Genomic DNA, 20,178 nt, shown 5'->3' with positions numbered 1-20,178 from the left:
TCTGCAAAAACAGTGGTTAATGTAAAACTCATGGAGAGACTTTGTCTAAAAATTAAACTTAAGGTAGGAAGAAATTTTAGTATTTTTTGGTTAAATTGCAGAAGACTCGTATTTCCGTACTGATCTGAAAATGTGGCTAATGTAACAAAAGAATATAGTTTGGAAATTGAAATCAAACTTTCTAATTCTTCTTTTACATCTTCAGTGTGATGTAAATTGAGAATAACCCTTGACTTCATTTGAATTGTACCAATACATAAAAACATATATACATGAGACAACTGGATCCCTTTTGGCCTGTAATRTAGACATTGTTGAATTTTTGCCTTAATCTGAAAATGAGAATGCTGCATAAATAATCAATAGCTTATCAACAACTTTTTAGATGCACTGCAAGTCAGATCATAATAAGGAACCAAAGGTGAACAACTTATATATTTTAGAAAAATTTAAATTCAAAGTCAAAAGTTGTTCCCATAATCTTCAGGAAAAACAAACAAACATTTTATACAATTTTACATGGGCATAACCTAGAATTTAAAAGCTTATTCTATATAACTCTTCACTGAACCAATACTTTGGAAGTGGCCGTACTTTGAATTTTCTGCAAATCATGTAAAATTCCCATTTTGCCTACATTATAAATAAGAATGAAGAGTCATAATATCAACGGTGTTCATAGAACTGTAATTCCAAAATGAAAATATCTTCAAGGACATTAAAATTTTTCATTGCAACAATAAGGAAATGTTCCACTTCAGAAATTTAATAGTGTATAATAGTTAAAATGTTTCAAATGTAAATGAGATTAAAATGAGTGTGCATGGAAATTAAGTTTAAAGTGGAGCACTTAGATATGGCTGAAATGAGATGGAAAAGACGTATGAGACTAAAGTCTGTTTGTCTGTAAATCTAATCTGATCTGCTTTATTTACATCAGCATTGTGTCATTTGTATACCTTATCAGGTTATCCCCATTTTACAGAGAAATTTCAGTGATAAAGCAGCTAAATGATTCACACATTTATTTTAAAAAGGGCAAGGAATTTAACAGAAATTATGAGTTAAACAAATATTTTTTTTCTGTTTAGATGAATAGGAAATCCTGACAGCACCTTTTTGTCTTTCTGAAGAGCAGCCTACTATTATTGAGATCTGTTAACAATATAGATGATATTCTTCTGCATTCTTAGATAGCAGTCAAGTTTGTGACTTTAAAAATAGTGTGTCTGTTTTATCATTACTGTATATATTATATTTCTGCAGTCCATGTTCACAGAACAAAAATGTCATTTGATAACTGTGGGGCAGTGTCAAACAGCACCTTTGCACCGTCTTATCCTCTTGAAGTCTTTGTTAGAAAAGAAGAATGACTAATGAGGAAGGATAGAAAATAGAGACAGCTCGCTTCATCTCTGTTAAATTTTTCTGAAAAAGTTTTATTGCTTTTGGTTTCTTGCCTTTTTTTATTGTAAATGCTATATCTTGATACTCTGTGTTTGATGCTGTAGTTCAGYGCTGTGTACTTGAAGTAATTTTTACTGCATGGTTATATACATATTTTAAAGCAATTAAGAACTACAGCTATGGTGTCCAGACTGTAGTTTGTCAATGATCTCTGAGCCACAAGACTGTTATAACTATTATAACTCATTCACAGCTTTTATATTCTTTTCAAAGACAAGATTGATTATGATAATCCATGAGAATTTTTGAGGGTGGATAGTGATCTCTGACTCAAAAAAAAGATTTGAGACCACTGGGCTATAGCATCATCATTGCTGAAACAGCTGTTGGATATACAAGGAAACCGTTTATTGTTCTATGGTGCTGCCTGTGCTTAAGAAATACTATAGCCACTGTTTTTAGATAAGGAAGGTCAGTAAAGCCAAATCAAGGTTTAATAGTGTGTAAGAAAGGTGACAGCTTCAAGTTGTTGGGTTTTGGGTGGTTGGGTTTTTTTTTTGGGGGGGGGGGGGATGGTGGTGTTCAAGCGCTATCCGGCAAGCCTAAAAAAAACGTACTATAAAGCCTATTTCTTTGGCCAGGATTTGTTTGATTTTACAGTGAAAAACTTGGAGAGGAGTGAAGAGTTGTTTGATACATAATATGATCAAAATACATTACTTCCATCAATACAAGACACAAAAATGCCTTGCAAATGCAAATTAGAAGAAACATCTGTGCGTAATGTAAACTACACAAAAGTTCACAAATCTAGCATTCAGATAGTACCTTGCCACCACGGAATCAGAAAAGATGAGGCTGGAAAGGACCTCCAGGAAGTAGGTAGTGCATCCACCTGCCTCCAGCAACATGAATTATGTCTACATGAATCCACAGGAATTTGTCTGATGTATTCCACAGCTCCTCTAGGCAAACTATTCCTGTGCTTAATTATCCTTGCAATTAGTAAGGTTTTCCTTTTGTCTGACCTAAATCTTCCTCATTGCAGGTTAAGCCCATTACTACTTCTCTTCATCCCAACGATTATTGAAGCACCTTACTATTTTTCACTTTGTGGCAGCTTTTAACATATTGGAAGACCGCCCGAGTTTTCCGTTCCCCTAATTAAACTTAAGTGATACCAGTTCTTTCTATTTTTCCTTATAGAACATGTCTTCTGGACATTTCACCATTATTTTAGTTCCCCTTTGAATTCTCTCCAATTCATAAAAAATTTGTGCTGCTCACAACTGACTGAGTTCTGTAACTGAGACTTCCCTGTGGGAGACAAAAATGGAAGAATGAGTTTGTTTGACTTCATATAGCACATCAGCTCTTATGTCCCAGGATGGTGTTTCCATTCCCTCATAGTTTCATGTTACTGATTCATATGAAGTTTGTGCTTTCCTGAACTTCCAGAGTGTTTGCTGCTGAACCAAAGGCTAGTCATACCCCACTTGGTTTTGTGCAGTTGATTATTTGTACCTCATGGTAGTACTCTGCTTTTGTCCTTATTGAATTACACCCTATTTATTTCAAACACTTGATCCAGTTGGTGAAGACCTTATAAAATTCTAATCCTGTTTTTTGATGACATTTCAAAGAAATGTTCATTCACAAGTGGCTTTTAATTCTTGAGTTATCCCAAATTATCTTGTTCTTGGGCTACAACTACATTTTCTTGAATGTGAGTGAGGAAAAACATTCTTCTCAACTAACTGGTCTTACTAGTGGGTATTATTACAGGACCTAGAAATCAGAGCCTGTGTGTTTGATATCCAAGAATCAGAATCACAGAATCGCTGAGGTTGGAAGGGACCTCTGGAGATCATCTAGTCCAACCCCCCTGCTCAAGCAGGGTCACCTAGAGCACATTGCACAGGATTGCATCCAGGCGCATTTTGAATATCTCCAGAGAAGGAGACTCCACCACCTCTCTGGGCAACCTGTTCCAGTGCTGTCACCCTCACAGTGAAAAAGTATTTCCTCATGTTCAGATGGAAAATATTACCACTCACAGTTATGGACAAGTAGAGATGCTAGATAAAAGGCGACATTTATAAGGCCAGAATAATTTTACAATGTAATCAAACAAAAAAATATTTTAAGTATCAATTATGAACAAGTTGTTAACTAATTCATTGATGACTGAATTTATTGATGATGTTTCACAGCGAGAAAAAAGGCAATTCAATGTCTAAAATTTATATTTAAGGCAGTTCTTTAACGTGACCTAGATTTCAAAACCCTGTTGCTGCTGCTAGAAGAAGCAATTTATTCCCTCTCCATTCACTTACCTTTAATGAGAAAAAATGAGTCAGCTTTTGAGTAAGCACTGTCTGTACTGACTTTCAAATCAAAACATTTTAATAATGAAAAACAAGTAAGTGATATTATTATACTTTAAAATGCAGATGAGCTAATAAGATTAGTACTGTCTCATTAGATTCAATTTCAGCATCCCTGATGGAAGACTTTATTAAAGAGCAGACCTTTAAAAACCTATGGACACATTCATGTAGGAGTTTATTCAGTTCATACTGTAGCCCCACTATGAAAAAATTAATTGACTTTGTGCCTCTTTCCATACAAGTTGTACTTGCTCATGGCAACTGTAGAGACTGAAGTCAAAACTGTCCAGAATCAGCAGTTATGTTGAATGGTAGGGCTGAAAAAATAATTGAGGAACTGGAGCATCTCATATGAGGAGAGGCTGGGACTGTTTAGATTAGAGTGCTAGGAAATCCCTGACATGAAGAGATGAGACGAAAAAAATACCTTCCAAATTTTGTATCATGGAGATACAAATTGCTCCCAGTCGGAGGAAATCGACAGGTGAGACAGGGATTGAACCTCGCGGTSCTGAGCCCTAGACCAGTGTCTCAGACTCAAGGCTGCCATCCCTCTTCTCTAGATTTGCAAGCAGGGTTCAGGCACGGTCACCTGGGTATTGGGAGAGGTGAGTAAGCAGGTGTCTGTCTGTGGGTACGTATGTCTGAACGCCAGTCAGGGAGTGACTGTCTCTTGTTATTTCAGGTACCAAAAAATAAAGTAGCCGTTACAGTATGGAGCTTACCACCGGCTGCAAAAACCACTAAAGGATTTGAGCATATTTTGGGGCAGTTCATGCAGACTTGATGCTGCTGTGGCTACACACCTTATCAGCACCCTAAGAGAGCTAGATTAAAGCTAGCAGGGGGTGTCAGACCTTTGCCTGGAGTGTCAATATACCTTAAAGCTATCAGTGCTTGTCTTGTATGAGAAGGATGGTATGCTCTTCTGTCAGTTCCTTCAGTTGTCACATTTTTCACTTTTCTTGCAGTAGGTAGGAGTGAGAAGCTGAGGGCTAGCAGAGTTACTTAGACATATATGGTGCACAAGTGTGATAATTTAGATGGAAAGGAGTACAGAGAAAGTTGATTGCCAAGAGTGGTATAGGAAGATTTCAAAAGTATATTTTAAGGAGGATTTACAAGAGAAAATATAATTTCTTGCTGCTTGTGAAGGAGACCTAAATGAGGTATAAAATGTGCATAACTCTCATACTAGACTTATGGCCTCAGAGGGCCAAATTTTACCTTGTGCCATAAAGCATATATATCATTAACTGGAAGTTATGGATGGAGTTTTTGCCTTGTGTCAGTAGTTGCTGCAGGTACCGCTTTTGAATCCTTTACAGTTAAAGTAATAGTAAGATAAAGTATGCTAATTTAGGCACATACAGGATTTATTTTTCTTCAGATTTATAACAGGAAGGGAAGGTACCTATCCTAGTCTCTAAGAATTTTGTCATAATCTTTAGAACATGCTGATTTTAAAGTCCCGTCTGTCTGTACATCACACTTCTTTAATTTAGCTACAATTTTTTTAACAGACTACAAGTCTATCTTGTATTAATGTATTTTCAAAATCATGCATTCTTGCTTCAGGAGTATTTGATCATTACTTACTGTGGTCTGTACTTACTGTGAAATGAGCTCAGCAGAAAGTTCTGTTTCTTAATTGTAGGCAGTTCATACCAGTCCCCTGCGCGGTTTAATTTCATCATCAGTGCATAAAAGTAAGATATTACTTAGCAGGAAAGGCATATCATATAATAGTATTGCTTTTTAAATCTCAGACAATTTCTGTCCAATTCTAATTTTAGACAGTCATTTTAATTTGTTACCAGTGCATGCTTTCTAATTAAGCTTATATTTAACAATCACATGCGTCAGTGAGCAATGTGAGCTGACAGTGATGGACGTGGGTGGATAGCACAATAGATGGTGACAAGAGAAGTTGATGTAGTAAGGAAAGGAGGAGACGGATGAATTCCAGGACAGAGAGAGTAATCAAGGAAGCAAGAGAGAAGGGAAACAGAGAGAGAACAGGTGGTTTAGAGCTGGTCCGTACAGTGAAGTATTCCAGACTGGTCCTAATTAGCTAGTCCAGGTGCATGGCCTGTGGGCAGAGCCTTGTGTTTCTGGAGTAAGACTTGTACTAATTCAGAATAAGAATGTTCCCAAGGGGAGTACTTTGCTTCTATGAATTAAACTTTCTTAGCATACATGTGGAGGAACTTAGGAAGCAGTATTAAAAACTAATGTGTATATGGCATTTGTATAATTTCCCCAGTTATGGGCTATTTCTATAATTTTGTAATACATAATGTGTTCCCTGTCTTCTCATCAGCAGTTTAAATAAAATGAATTTGAAGTTAAATTATGCAAATATTCCCCCAAAATTACTTTGTAAATTGGAGTGTATTCAATCAGCAATGGAAATACCGCATTCTGGACCAATCACAAATAGGCAGCATTATATTAACAGGGAATATTGAAAGTCTGTAGAAGCGAGCCTGCAATTAATTCACAGAACAGAATATTTTTTTTAAAAGCTGCTACTTGATTAATGTGTAAGACTGAAAGAATTTAATAGGGGACATGCTTCCATTTTTAAGATCTTTGGGGGAAGCACTACAAGCTATATGATCCTAGAGTACTGTATTTATCTTACTGTGTCACTAATTGAGGTTCTGTCACTGCAACCTTTAATACTATGAAACAAAACATCTTTGAATTGGCAAACTAAAGCAGATGGGAGCCACTGGAAGATAAGGAGCACTGGTATGATCTGTTCTCTTGGCAGCCTTCCCTGTGAAGGAGGTGGATTTCTGTAGTTTTCTGATTTTCTCTAGTGCCTCCACCTTTATTGATATGTGCTTTAATTGCACTAAACAAAAGAATTTTGGTGGGCTGGTTGCTGTATTCTTACAGTACCATCACTGGTCATCCAGTGGCATTTTAATGAGAAGCAGTGCAGGTGAAAACCACAAAAAGCAACTGTCAAATAATTAGTGTCTTAAATGCAGTTGCAAAATTCAGTGTTTGGTCAGAATGAGCTAGGCTTAAGCTCCACTGAGTTTCAATATCCCATTCTTCTGAGGGTTTATGCTTTATTAACCTAACTACTAGACAGATGTATTACATTCATGACCAAAATAACTATAATGTTCCTTGTCCTTCTCCAAATTGATTGTTGAAGTTCTGACTATCAAATAAGTGGTATGTTAAAAGACACTATAAGCCAAGTGTGATACATACTGCTTGTATTGTAAGTATGTTGAAATGATAAGCTTATGTTTTTCAATATAACTTATTAAATAATTGCTTTTTTCCTAAAAGTTGATTACATTATAAAAATAATAATCATTAGTAGTACTTTGAATTCTTTTCACATAGGAATTTCAGAGAATGCAGTCTGTCTTGGACTTTTTCTATGCCTAAAGACATTCCCAGTTAAGCAGTCAGTAGTTGGTGTAGATGCAGAGATTCTGGCCTATGACTGTATGTAATGAATGGTATGAATCTTCTCTCGTTTTTGACTGGGGTAGAAGGGGGAGTTATATCAATATTTATTTTTGTAACCAAAAAAGGTGGAAATGTTGAGGGGTCGGGTTTTTTGTCAGTTGCTAATGGGTTGTTTACCTTGTTCTCATAAATGTATGCATCATCTCCAGTGTACCTTAAAAGAACAGTATCTATTTGGTGATGCAGTCAGCTCAGTACTTAATTTGCTGTACTCCTTCTGTTCTCTTTCAAATGAAGTCAGAATGTTTTACAGCAAAATTATTGTAAAGTATGTGCTTCAGCCATTTCTTTATAATTTGTTATACACATTTGTTTGCCATCAGCTAAGCAGAAGAAAGTATTTTATTGCCCTTGTTAAGTGCAGTGTGTTTCTGTTGTACTTTCACTACTAATGTCCTGCCTGGATAAAAATGAGCCTCAGCTAGACCTTTCTCTTCTCATTTTAATAACTGTCTAAATAGCTTGGATCTTACAGTACCTAAAACTTTATTTGAAAGGAAAATATTAATATTTATTTTTTTAAAAATGAGTTTTGCTTTTAGTAGCTTTTCCAGGATTCAGCTTCTGAAAAAATACATTTTTGAAGAAATGTTTCAAGAAGATAATTCTTTATCCATCTTGAAGACACATAGCAGCAAGCTCGTTGCTTGGATGACTGCAGTCCTCACTCATTTCTGGAGAATTTCTGTGCACATGCTAGGCAGAGTTTGTTCTAAATTTGGATTTCCCTATTTGCTAGGTAGGAGAGCTATAGGAGATGTAGGGAGTAGGAGAGTGATAGGATCCTACAATAATGTCTGATAACATGCATTAATCAGAAGTCATTCATATTTCCATAAATAAATCAGTTGACTGGTCTTTGTTAATATCTTCCCATTTATGTTGTATATGTACAGTTTCTAATTAATTAAACAGCGTTGTTCACAGGCAAGTATTAGAATAAGGGAGAAAAACCCTATAATAATTTATAATTTCAAAATTGCCATAAGACATTAAAGTTTATGACATAATCAGGTGTTCTGATAAAAACAAGATATTCCAAATCTTTGCAAAAAGCAAACTTTTTTATAATTCTGATACTTAATTGTCACCTGGTGTGACATTATTGTTTTGATAAGAGATGAATGAGTTTGCCAACATAGATGAGTCGATAGCTTATGATAAATAGGAAACGGGGAAGTGCATGGTCATCTTTCACCGTGCCCTGAATATCCAAAGTAAGAAAAATATTTTTCCTGAAGGACAGTTTGTAGGAATATTACTGAAGGGAGAGAAGTCAATCTGCCAACCATATTCAAAATTAGCATAAATTTCAGTTATTTCCCAGATGTCTCCACTTGAAAACTACTTACTCCATCTTTGTTTTATTAAATCACCAAGAACAAAGAAAAAAATGATTTCTTTAGAATGGAATTCGATATGTGAAAGAAAGGAATGGAATGTCCCCTTAGAGTATTTATTCATTAGATGAAACACATTTGTTTGTGGGAAGAGTGCTTGAAATGGTCTAAAGATTAAAGTGGCACACAAACAAAAGCTGCAAGGGAATACTCACTTCTGAAAGCTGTTTTTTACTGAACCTGAGTTTTTGTAGATAAGAATAAGCAATAAAATACAGTATATATTATTGACAGCCTCAAAAAATAAAGTGCCGTATTATGCCTGAACCCAGTTGAACACACATGACAAAGAGTGTTAGATATTTCTCCACAGATTTTTGCTTTAGCTATGTCAAACTGCATAGCTCACCAAGGAATTGCTCCACCAGTCTTGCATCATATGGTGTCTCTAGTCTCATACCTGGGACATTCCCATATTCCTGTAGCCCTCAGGAGCCCAAGACTAGATGATGTAAGACCAGCAAGTAGAGTCTTCAGCTCTCTATCCTCTTTGCATTGCCTAGATAGCTCAAAGAGAAGAGGCAAAGGTATTGAGTATCTTAACTGACAAATGAATTTTGCATTGTTACTGAGGCCATGTGAGGAAGGTTTAAATATTGATAACAGCATATTGCTGAATTCGTGGATGTTGAAAAGAGGTCAGAATTCAAAATCTCACTTATCAAAAGACAAAGGAGAAAACCATTTATAATTTCCTTTAGCACATTTATCAGAAGTATTTTTAACAGATAATTGCTATTTTTCCAAAAACATCATTTTGGAGAATTTTACATTAAATATAGATAAATCATCAGGAGGTAAATAAAGGCTAGACAGAGCTAGACCATACCCTGTTACTTTAGAAAAATATAACTGAAAAAGTCAAGCTAGGTAAAAGAATATGCAGACACAGACATCTCTGTTTCTGTTATCGGTCAAAGAATGTGAGACTGAATAAATGTGCTATGCCACTTGGGAATTCTAGATAGATAGTATATCCCTTAAGTTGATACTTTACATTAATTCCAGCAAAGGTGGTTTAATGATACAGCCGTGAGGCTGTTTAGCCCTGACAGGAAATGAATTGTAGACAGGCTTCCTTTTTACTGTGGATTATAAAGTTATGAACACTGCTGGTAATAAGTTAATGCTCCACCAAAGAGTTTTGAGTGTGAGATTACTRCCTTTGGTAAGCAGCTATCCCTAAGCAGCCTTTTCAGATTCGTCAACAATATTTGTCTAACTGCTTATAATGGGAGCAGGGTTTAAAGTCTGGCCTTCAGGCCACAATTAAAGCACCCTAAGGGCACGTTCATCTTTAAGCATCTGAGTACTCCCACTTGGGCCAAATCTATATAGAATCCAAGGGAATAGTAATGCTCTTGATCAGTTCTTACAGTAATCTCTCAATCTCTCATTTCCTTTGCGTAATTTTGTCAGAAAATATGAAAATAAAACATTTTGGACTGCAGTGCTTAGATATTAGGGAAGTATGTGTCAGTTTTGCTCCAACTGAATGTATGTGCTATGAGATCTGCTCGTTTTAGTCTCATCTAACCGTCTCCACATTTCTTTTTCTAATTTTTTTTTTTTAACTAATTTAAAATAAAGCTACATCACTGCACTATTTATAGGTTTGATAACTGCCTAGTAAAACTAGGCTCTTTCTATGTAAGGAAATTCAATCAAGACAGGATTCAATTCAATCAAGACAGGAATGAATTGGAGTTGCTTTTAAAACAGGCACTGAAACAGAGACCTGCAAATTAAAGTTGAACAGTTCTAACACTTTAGTCATGAATTTCAAAAATACCCTGTTTTGCACTGAATCAGCCTGTTAGCCTTGGGCTCTCAGACCGTTCTTTGTAAAATGTCACTGAGGGCAGTTGTCACAAAAGCAAGCTCTGTTTCCCCTTCTTTCTGTAGTGACATACTTTGATTATGCTGTCTGCAGCTTTTATTCCAGAAAGGCTGTACTGAAGCATGGCAGAGAGTGTATGCATCCCCTCTTAGAAGCAGGGCTCAAAATCCTAAGCTGATGTCACTTCATATGAGTTTATAATTTGGCCTGATGTCTGTCTTTCTAATTACTGTAACCAACAAAGTATCGTTCTTGGGGCATTTTCTTTGACTCAAGGAGAAGTGATAAATAAAATCAATGAGATCCATACTTTGTGAAGTGTTGGGAAATTTTTGTTAGCTCTACTGTTCTTATTCCCTTTCCGCTTTATGTAACATTAACTTGACAACAGTGGTTATCACAGCAGACATCTTGCAGCTGAGAAGGCAAGCGGTCACCAGGGAGACTGCTTTGCTGCTCTGTTATCAGCTGCAACAGTACTGAAGCACTGCAAATGATTTGTTGTTATTCTTTTTCTCATAGAATTATACACATCTCCTTTGCCTTAGCCCTAATTAAATGCATACACTCAGAACAAAATAATGTTAGGTTATAATGTATTTTGGCTAACGTGCCCTCTCTTGTGAGACTACTCTATTTTGATAAAGGGTGCTTTGGACTGTATTCCACTTCTTTTATATTGATAATTACTTTTACACTATTACCTTCTACTTACCTTGCAAAAGATAAATAATCATAAATATTTGATTAACTGAAAGCCTTGTATTTTCTGCTGAAGTTTATTTTTGAATACTACATTTTTTTCCCAAAAGATGATATATGCAGACAACTGCAGCCAAGATATATTATTTATGAAGTTTCATCAAAAAATGTAGTACTTCACAGAGAGAATAATAAATATGTAGGAAACCTAAAACTGCAACAGTAGGCTAAATCCTGTAACTTTCAGACCATATTTCTAACTGTTTGAGCTCCTTTACCTCCCATTTACTCCAGGTGAAAGCTTAGCAGTCTTCCAAAGCAAGATCTAGGACAGGTAACAAATCTGACCCTGGAGGGTGTGAAAATACAGCACTAGGAAGTAGATCAATTTATGCATGATTCACGGGGAAAATGAGCTTGAAGGAAGTGGTGATGATGATGATGATGTCTAGGGAAATACAGTGCAAAATGTGAGTCTCCTGCCTACTATGGGAAACATCAAGAAATGCAAGTACAAATCTACCAGTGAAGAAAAAGAATGAAGGGAACACTAGTGAAAGACTCGTGGAGAAGGAGTGAAAATGTGGAAAATAAAAGACAAAATTACCGATGTAGGTGGAGCTTTGAAGTATACAAAGAGTGAATAGGATGTATTATCTGGTGCATATTAAGTCAAGAAGGCAGATAAAGCAGTAGAGAATAAATACAGCATTTCATGTATGGGTGACATRTATTCAGTGTTTTTAAAAATATAGTCTTTCATGGTTAAGAAAATAATACAGAGAGTCAGTTATCATTACCTCCATATAATTTTTCATTTACAAGAACAAAATGAAATAATTTTAATCAAATTGTAAGTGAAAATAGTATAACTGTTCCTGGGAATGAAGTGGGAGAGGTGTAGCAGACTTCTAAAAGTGTAAGCAGAGATCAGACACAGGGGTTTCATTAATAAGTCAGCAAATTTGTTGACCTTTATTTTGGACTTGCATATGGTGACATACGCAGGAATGAGGAAAGACCAGGGAAGATGGAAGCAATTGAAGGATGAAAGCCTATTTCTGTTTAAATCATTAGAAAATTTCCATTTTGAATAAAGTTTCTTTCTTTTACAGGAGAGGAAGGAAAATCTAGTGATCATGTCTAGCACATTTAAAACATAAATCATCCTTTTCTTCCTTTCTTCATAGCTGCCAGATCTTGAAAACTGTTACACAGCAACTCTCTTGTATTTAAAGGGAAGTGGCTATGGATTATTTTCTCAAACCTACTAGGTTTTTCAAAATATGCCACCTGATAGGTGGCACATTTTGAGGAGCAGATTGTATAGATCTCTGCTAAACTGAAAATGGGAAGAAGCCTGAGAATAAGTGAGTGATACAAGGTAAAGTTGATGTAGGGAAAAAAAAAATCAATGGGATTTGCTTTTCAAGCTGTGCTAAACAGTACTGGCACTCTTCTGTGTGTGCCAGTTCTCAAGTTACCTTTCTGAATTCTGGTGTTTTGGCCTCATCAGTAGACGTACTTGGTGCCTCACAGCCTTAGTTACCTCTCGGATGGTTTGTACCTCGTTCACTGTGCCCTGAAAGTAATGACTCTGTAGCTCTAATGGACTCTGTTTATCTCTAAGAGCTGAAGTTATCCTTTTCCAGATTTTTGAGAAGTAATGACAACACTGGAGACAAAGGTGTGAGAATGGGAGAAAAGAAATTGAGTGTTTTAAGAAAGGATTTTTTTTTTAAATATGAGTGCACTTAGGACATGCCTTGGTACAAAGAAGCTTTAAAAGACCGTATGCTGCGTGCAGTCCAGCACATTTTCCAAATAAAAGTTTTAAATCTAAAGCAGGCTCACAGATGGTTCTAATGAGCTGGTCTTGGAGATATATTGTGACTTGAAAAAAAGTAGTTTAACTCCTAAAACACTAACATTTCCAGATGACTTTCAAGCTGGAGCACAAGAACAACAATATTCATGCATATGTTAATTTTATATCTGTTTCTAGTCTTTAAAAAAGGGGGAGGTTGGGGGGGGGTTGTTTGTTTTTAGGACCTTGCACTTTATGTACATTAGAATACAGTATCACAAAAGAATACATCAGGAGTGTTTTTGCACATTGACTGATGCTGCTTTCTCCAGCACTTTTCAAGCTCTGCAAACAGTTAGTGTGGAACCAATAGTAAGAAAAATGGTAAAGATTTCCCATGAAAATTGAATTTTTTAAGAGCTATAGCATAATACCCTACTAAAAGTATTATTGATTTCCTCATGGAGGGGACTTTCAAACTAAGACCAGAAACCAAGACTGCATTTTGGAGATTAGCATGCCTGGTAATTATAAAAGGGGAAAAGAGAACACCGGTTTTTTAGTACATGTGAAAATGCCATCCTTTCAGATTTTTCTTTTTTTGTTAAATGATGTGGTATTAAAAACTTTAACCCCAGAAACTTCAGTGTAAATCAAAAAGTTAAGCAGCACACTTAGTAAATTGTACTTTGTCAAGATATGTAGAGAGATATACATTCGTCTATCCATACACATTTTCTCTGAAGTTGTCTCTAAATGTCTTGGAGTTTGTGTCCAAATTTCCAAAGAATTATGTGTAAACATAGAGCTTGGTGATAAATGAAACAGTGGAGGATTTGATTCTGCCCAGATGTCTACTTTGTATAGTTGTCGGCATCTGTATGTAATAGATGCAAAAAACAAAGTGAGACAGACCTCAGCAAACCGCAGGCCTAAGGGTTTTTTTTGGTTGCTTCATACAGATGTAAATTACAATAAAAAGCTCAAAAGAGTTAACTGCTGGACTCGGTAATTCTACCAGACTGTCAGCTTCTGGAAAATAATTGTTAGTAATAAAGGTCTTGTCTAATGGCTTATAGCTTTGTAGCACAACAAATGTTTTTTAGACTTTAATGTTTATATTATTATGCATTACAAAAGTGTTAATTCAAATATAATCTTTTTATGACATAGTTTGAAGTTACAGTATTCTAACTGACACCATTTCAAAGCTGTATGGTCCTTCTGGCTCCCCAGCTTTGAGAGACATCTTATTTCTCTATTTCATCTTAGGTCTACCTTATGGATGGGAAGAAGCTTACACAGCAGATGGAATCAAATACTTTATCAAGTGAGTATTTCCGGGGGAAAATGGGTTGGAGGAGAAATAAAAACCCATCAAGCTAAAAGTATTTCTAAACCTAGAATCAACAGAAAATTTAGAAAAGTAACAACACTGTGATATGTKTTATATACAGCTTTATTACTGACATCACTTATTCTTCTCTGCATTTTGTAACTGCACTGTCCAGAGAATCCTGGAGGACTTAGTTAAAAAATTCAACTGAAATTTAGTGAGAGCTGTGTAACTAAATCCTTCAGATGTCACTAAAAATCCTAGTGTACAGTGTTGAGATTGTTTCAATTACATGTTTGGTCCTATAATGGATCCAGAAGATGTGAAAAAAAATCTCATCCCCCTAAAAAGTTTACAGGCATATCTATTTTTTAAATGACCATATAGTTTGGGGGAAGTGGAAAAATTCTAACAGCTAGCTTTTTAGAAGATAACAGTCTGGTTTTATTCTGGGATTTCAGTCCCTTTGTATTATTAAGAAACACAAAGACCAGCAATCTCACCAGATATGTCAGTTGACCTAGAACCTGGACTTTTGTGTCTGTACTCTTCTGAAGCGTACCTCAGAATCCATAGTACCCATTGTATAATAACTGAAATATTAGTAATTTTCATATTACCTCCAGCCCTAAATGGTTATCGTGTGGGGAACCTCTTAAGCAGCAAGTTCCTTCTTGTCTGTGAACTATCCATGGTTGTATCAGAAGATAACAACATTGTTTTCTTGAAATCACATCCTGCTCCCTTGTCTGGAAATAAGTCATTTTGTTGTTGCAAGAGGGTGAAGGAAAAGGACCGAAAACATTTAATTATGATTCTTAAATGATCAAGACAAGTCCAACTGCCATACCATTCATTTAGACAAAAGTCATTATATTCTAAGCTTTACATTTAAGACGTTAATCATAGGCTCACTAACTTGAGTTTCACAGAATATTGATATTTTACATTATCATTTCCTGCAGGTTAAGCAACTTTTATTCTGTAGATAATGCCATTGAAACCGTGCCTGTTGCAAAAGTCTTGTTTCATATTCTGCATATATTAAGTACCTGTCAAGACATACAGATTAGCCATTTTAAAAGCCTCAGTCACAGGTATGCAATTCTAGCAGTTGAAAACATTAAAAAAAGGTTTTTTTCACTCTGATATTCCCAAAAATGCATTTTAAAAAAAAATCTTCTTTTTGTTTTGAATTTCTGCCCTATGCAAATTATACCTACAGGTCCATGGGGTTTGCTTTGTACATCTGGCAGGTATTGCTAAAGATACAGCCGTACCTTTCATTGCAAGTGGCTTATTAGAAACATTTATAGTAACCAACAGTGAATTTCACTTAACAGTGTTCAGAAGGACGTCAGAGTGAACAATTATTATGCTGTCCTGCAAAAAAAATGTAGAAAAATATGTCTCTATCGGGGTTAACTGTAATTGTCTAGAAGTTCTTGCAAACAAATAAATTCTACAAAACTCTCCAGAGACTGGAGGAAAGGTGACATTGAAAAGATGTTAAAATAGCACAGTGTCTAAAGCACAAAGAAACACAAAAGCTTTAAAAAAGCTTTAAAACTAGTTTTAAAACTACAAAAGCTTTAAAACTAGTAACCATCTGAAGAGAGATTTTAAAAAAAATACAAAACCCCAAGATTGGGACCTTCCTGTTATTTGCTTTTTGGCTTTCCTTAATTAAAAGATTTCTTTAATGTTTTTTTTTTTTCTGAAAGAGTAGAAGAAAAAAAGCAGTGCAAATTCATTATATACAACAAATGAAGTAAAAATAACATTATTTATAAACAGAATACAAAATATGCAATATGGTTTAAATACTGTTAATGTCCGGTAGGTAGAGAATTGCAAACTTCTTTACAAAGACCTACTTGATAAAAGCTGTGGGAATCTGTTGTATACTATAGGAAAGGAAAGATTATTTTTAACTGTGTTCTCTGATTCCGGAGGAAAAATGCATGAAAAAGAAGCAGCTCGTGTTATGTCTCCCAGAAGCTTCAGGTAGTGAATTGAACAGAGATTGTTGTTGCTTTTTTCTAGAGGATAGTGAAAGTGTAATCCATATAATAGTTTTTTATTATTCCTTTTAAAGATTGGAACAATTGGCTAAATTATAATTCAACTCCATTCCATATATATCATGAACCATTGATTAATAACTAGCTTTTCTATCTACTGCAATTGACATATTGTTTAATTCTTATAGGTGGCATGTAAGAAGATGGTATTTTGGTGGTGGACTTCCACTAAGTCTCCTAAAAGATAGGAAGGACAGTGAATAGATCTTTAATCCCAGACTCTTACCAAAGTCACGTAAATAGCATTGAAGTTTGTGCATTAGGCAGCCAAGAAAAACTGGCTGCTCTGTTGTCCTTAACTAACCCCATGGTGCCTACAGCTAGATATATTAAAGCAGACATGGGTTTTTTTCCGCAGAGGTTTTCAAACACACCATGTATGTTAGTACATTCCACCTCTAATCAAAGGGTGGCTTTTATTTTCAGACAGATGTAGGTTACTGCATGGGATTTATACCAAAAAATATTGCAGAAAAATAACGTAGGAAATTAAAAAGAATCATGCTGTCCTCCAAAAAGCCAATTGTGTAGCAATTTAAATAAATACAAAAGAAACTATTAAAATAGAGCACTGTTCCATTGGTCTTTAAAAGAAGTTGTTTATCTGTTGATAAGTGGAGTCATATGGTACATTTGGAGGATTGAGGTAGATGCTCGATTCTGTTCAGGGTAAATCACTTAAAATTACTTGAGGTTTATACCTGTGCAATTGAGAACTGAGCTTGAAGAGACTGTTATGTAGCAATAATAGGAAATAAAATTTAACAACAGAATGCAAGAAATCTCACATTTGAGAGAGATTTCCCCTCTTTTCCTTTTTTTTCTGATTTTGTTACAAGTGCTTCTCATTTATCTTGATGACTCAGCAGAAAGCTAGGTTGGCTGAATATACTTGAAAATTTTCTTTTAAGAGCTGCACTTGGATGTAGAGCTATTGCAAATGTGACAATAAGGTTCATGTTGCAAAGGCTGAATCTCAGCTAATCTAAGCAGTGGGAGCCTAATCTGCAGAAAGTATCTGATGTTTATCATATTATCCCCCCTTGTTGAAAMTACAGACTTTGACTGAACACGTTTTTTTAGGAGTTCTTGCGTATCTGATCTTTGATTGTTAATGACTCTAGAATGTTTTTCCCTCCGTATTTCTTAATGTGCTCCTAGCATTACAAATGATAGAGCCCCAGGATTGCTATCATCATCTTCTGCAGTCTGTCCTAGGAAGTCCTCCATGTCAGTCTTTTCATGGCAGGCAAGGAAAATCTATCCGTTATAATCGCAGAGGAAGGGACAAGAACTGTGCTAACAGTTCTTATTTCAATTCATTAGAGTGAACTTAACCGAGCTTTCAGTAAGAGATCATAGTAATTAACATTCCTTTTACCTATTTCCTTATTTTGCTTGCACTGCTGTTTCAAAATGTCTGTACAGAGTGTAAGGCTTCTTGTGTGCTTAAGAATTCGTACTTCTTGCTGCTCTTTGTAATATGTTTAAAGCTGGTCTGAGAAAGTTAGCCGTTTAGAGCAAGGAGCAAGTGTAGCAAAAGTCCCTTGTTTCTGACACAGGAATGGAAGAGATTTCAACATGAAAATTCTGCCTCACGTTGAAAATATCCTTTTCTAGGGGAAACTTAGCTTGAGGAGCATTTTATCAGGTGATCTTCTTCAGTAAGATTTAATTCCATTGTTTAAATGGGAATTAGCAGAATAGTTGATACTTTACAGCTATGGTACTAATAATGTAACCTCCTTGTACTCTTTGGCTGTGAATTTCAGTCCTTTCATTCTTTGGTATTTATAACAGGCAAAGCCATGAGGGGTTTAAGAGTATTTCAGCACTAGTCCTCTCCAATGTATATAATCAAATACAAAATAAAAAAAGTTGTAATTCCGTAAATGTGGCCACAATTAAACTCATCYTATATATGAATTGCCACTTTTCTTACTATGCAGTTATGCTGTGAGGATATATAGAAGCCACAGTGGCTCTGTTTAAATCCACAGCAGTTTTACACTATGCTAAAGACAGTCAAATATTCTTTAATTAATAGGTGCCTTCAGTTCCAATGTGTTTTACTGGGCCTTCAAATAGCTGAGTCCATAAATCTATATGTTATAAGTCTAATGCAGTAAACACCCCGGAATGGCATCTTAATAGCACATAAGCTTGAGACAGCTTGCTGTGAAATTTCCATAAATATCTCTGAAGGGGGTGTAGCAATATGAAGTGCATGAGAAATCAGAGTTTAAAAGAAGCAAACCAGCTGGCTTGTGTTACACACTAAAGTGAAACCCACTTATGTGAATAACTGACATGAATAAAACATTTACATGGCTATAGTCCTTAGGGACTGATTATACCTATCAGGGAAAGCTGCATCTTGTACATGAATACTCAGTTTAAGACAATTTTTGAAACCATCTCTTTTATTCAGGAGGTCATTTCAGTCCCCCGTTAACTTATTTTCGAACAACCCACTTGCTAAGTACTGGCAAGTGTGAGAAAATTACCTTTTAGACTGCAGTAGTATGTCACAAACTCAGATGATTCTATGCTAGGGATTAAGGTCATGTGTGTAGATTTACTGTGAAGTATCAAATAGTAACGTAAGTCTTCAAATCACATCTCAGTATGCTTTGGAAAAAAGTAAGTTCAAGTGTCTTACAAATATAATATGTATTCACAGTTATCAAAAGGACAAAAATTACACCAGTAGATTAAAAGGTAGGGATCAGCTTTGTTGCTAGTTTAGCTCTGGTTTCCTCCTGCTGGAGAACAAAGAATAAAGAGCTAACTTTGGCCCCAGATACGTTTTGAAATAATCTGGTGTACTTTAAAGTAATGAAGAGGGCATGTACCAATACAGTCAGTCAGTCATACTCAGCACCAGATTCATGTCCCCATCAGTTAATGCCTAATAGAAACACATTTCCGATGCCTGTTTTCTTACCAATTTACACTTGATATTTTTATCACCATTCACATCAGCAAATTTGGTTCAGAAGAGTTGAGTTTACTGACTTTGCTTAATCAAAGTGACAATTGAATGTAGCCACATTGGGTTTTTCAATAACCAATAGCAATTCCAAAATCACAGAACAGAATTGGAGAAATGCGTAGGTTGGAAGTGATCTCTGGAGATCACATCGTCCAACCTTCTGTTGAAGAGTAAGTTATCCAGAGCCCTGTCAAACCAAGTCTTCAATGTTTGCAGTAAGGGAGATTGCACCACTTGTCTGGGCAACTTATTCCAATGTTTAATCGTTCTCATGGTGAAGAATTTTTTCTTTTATCCAAACAGAATTTCCCCTGAACTTGTGCCCATTGCCTCTTGTCTGTCGCCATCTTTGTGAAGAGCTCTGAATTTTGCCTCTGTAAACACTATTTCCCTAGCTTTTTAATAGGACCAGGTTGCAACTAATACTGTTAATGTTGAATAGTTGGAACCTGATAATGCTCCATCTTTTCTATAACTACCTTTTAGGTGTTGGAAGACTGTGATTAGATCCCCCTGAGCTTTCTCTGCTCTAGGCTGAACAAACCCATTTCCTTCAACCTTTCTTCATGTGTCAAGTTCTCCAACCCTCTGAGCATCTTGGTAACCTTCCACTGGATCCCCTTCAATTTTTCCAGTGTCTGTCTTGAACTCAGAGGGGCCAGTATGTTGAAGAGGTCCCACATAATCAGGTAAAAAAGTTGATTATTAGTTTTACT

At 35.7% G+C, this 20,178-nt stretch overlaps 1 protein-coding gene across 1 annotated transcript in view; it reads left to right on the top strand.

The window, feature by feature from the left end:
• The window catches only part of STXBP4 (syntaxin binding protein 4), a 73,790-nt gene that overhangs the window by 42,724 nt on the left and 10,888 nt on the right, over positions 1-20,178 (top strand). The window contains exon 21 of the mRNA XM_026067556.1: positions 14,320-14,377. Coding sequence (XP_025923341.1) covers positions 14,320-14,377 — 58 coding nt within the window. The remainder of the gene's footprint in view (positions 1-14,319; positions 14,378-20,178) is intronic.

This window comes from Apteryx rowi, unplaced genomic scaffold (genome assembly GCF_003343035.1).
Source record: "Apteryx rowi isolate R43461 unplaced genomic scaffold, aptRow1 scaffold_26, whole genome shotgun sequence".
NCBI classification, from domain to species: Eukaryota; Metazoa; Chordata; class Aves; order Apterygiformes; family Apterygidae; genus Apteryx; species Apteryx rowi.
This window is presented reverse-complemented; position numbering and strand designations above follow the sequence as displayed.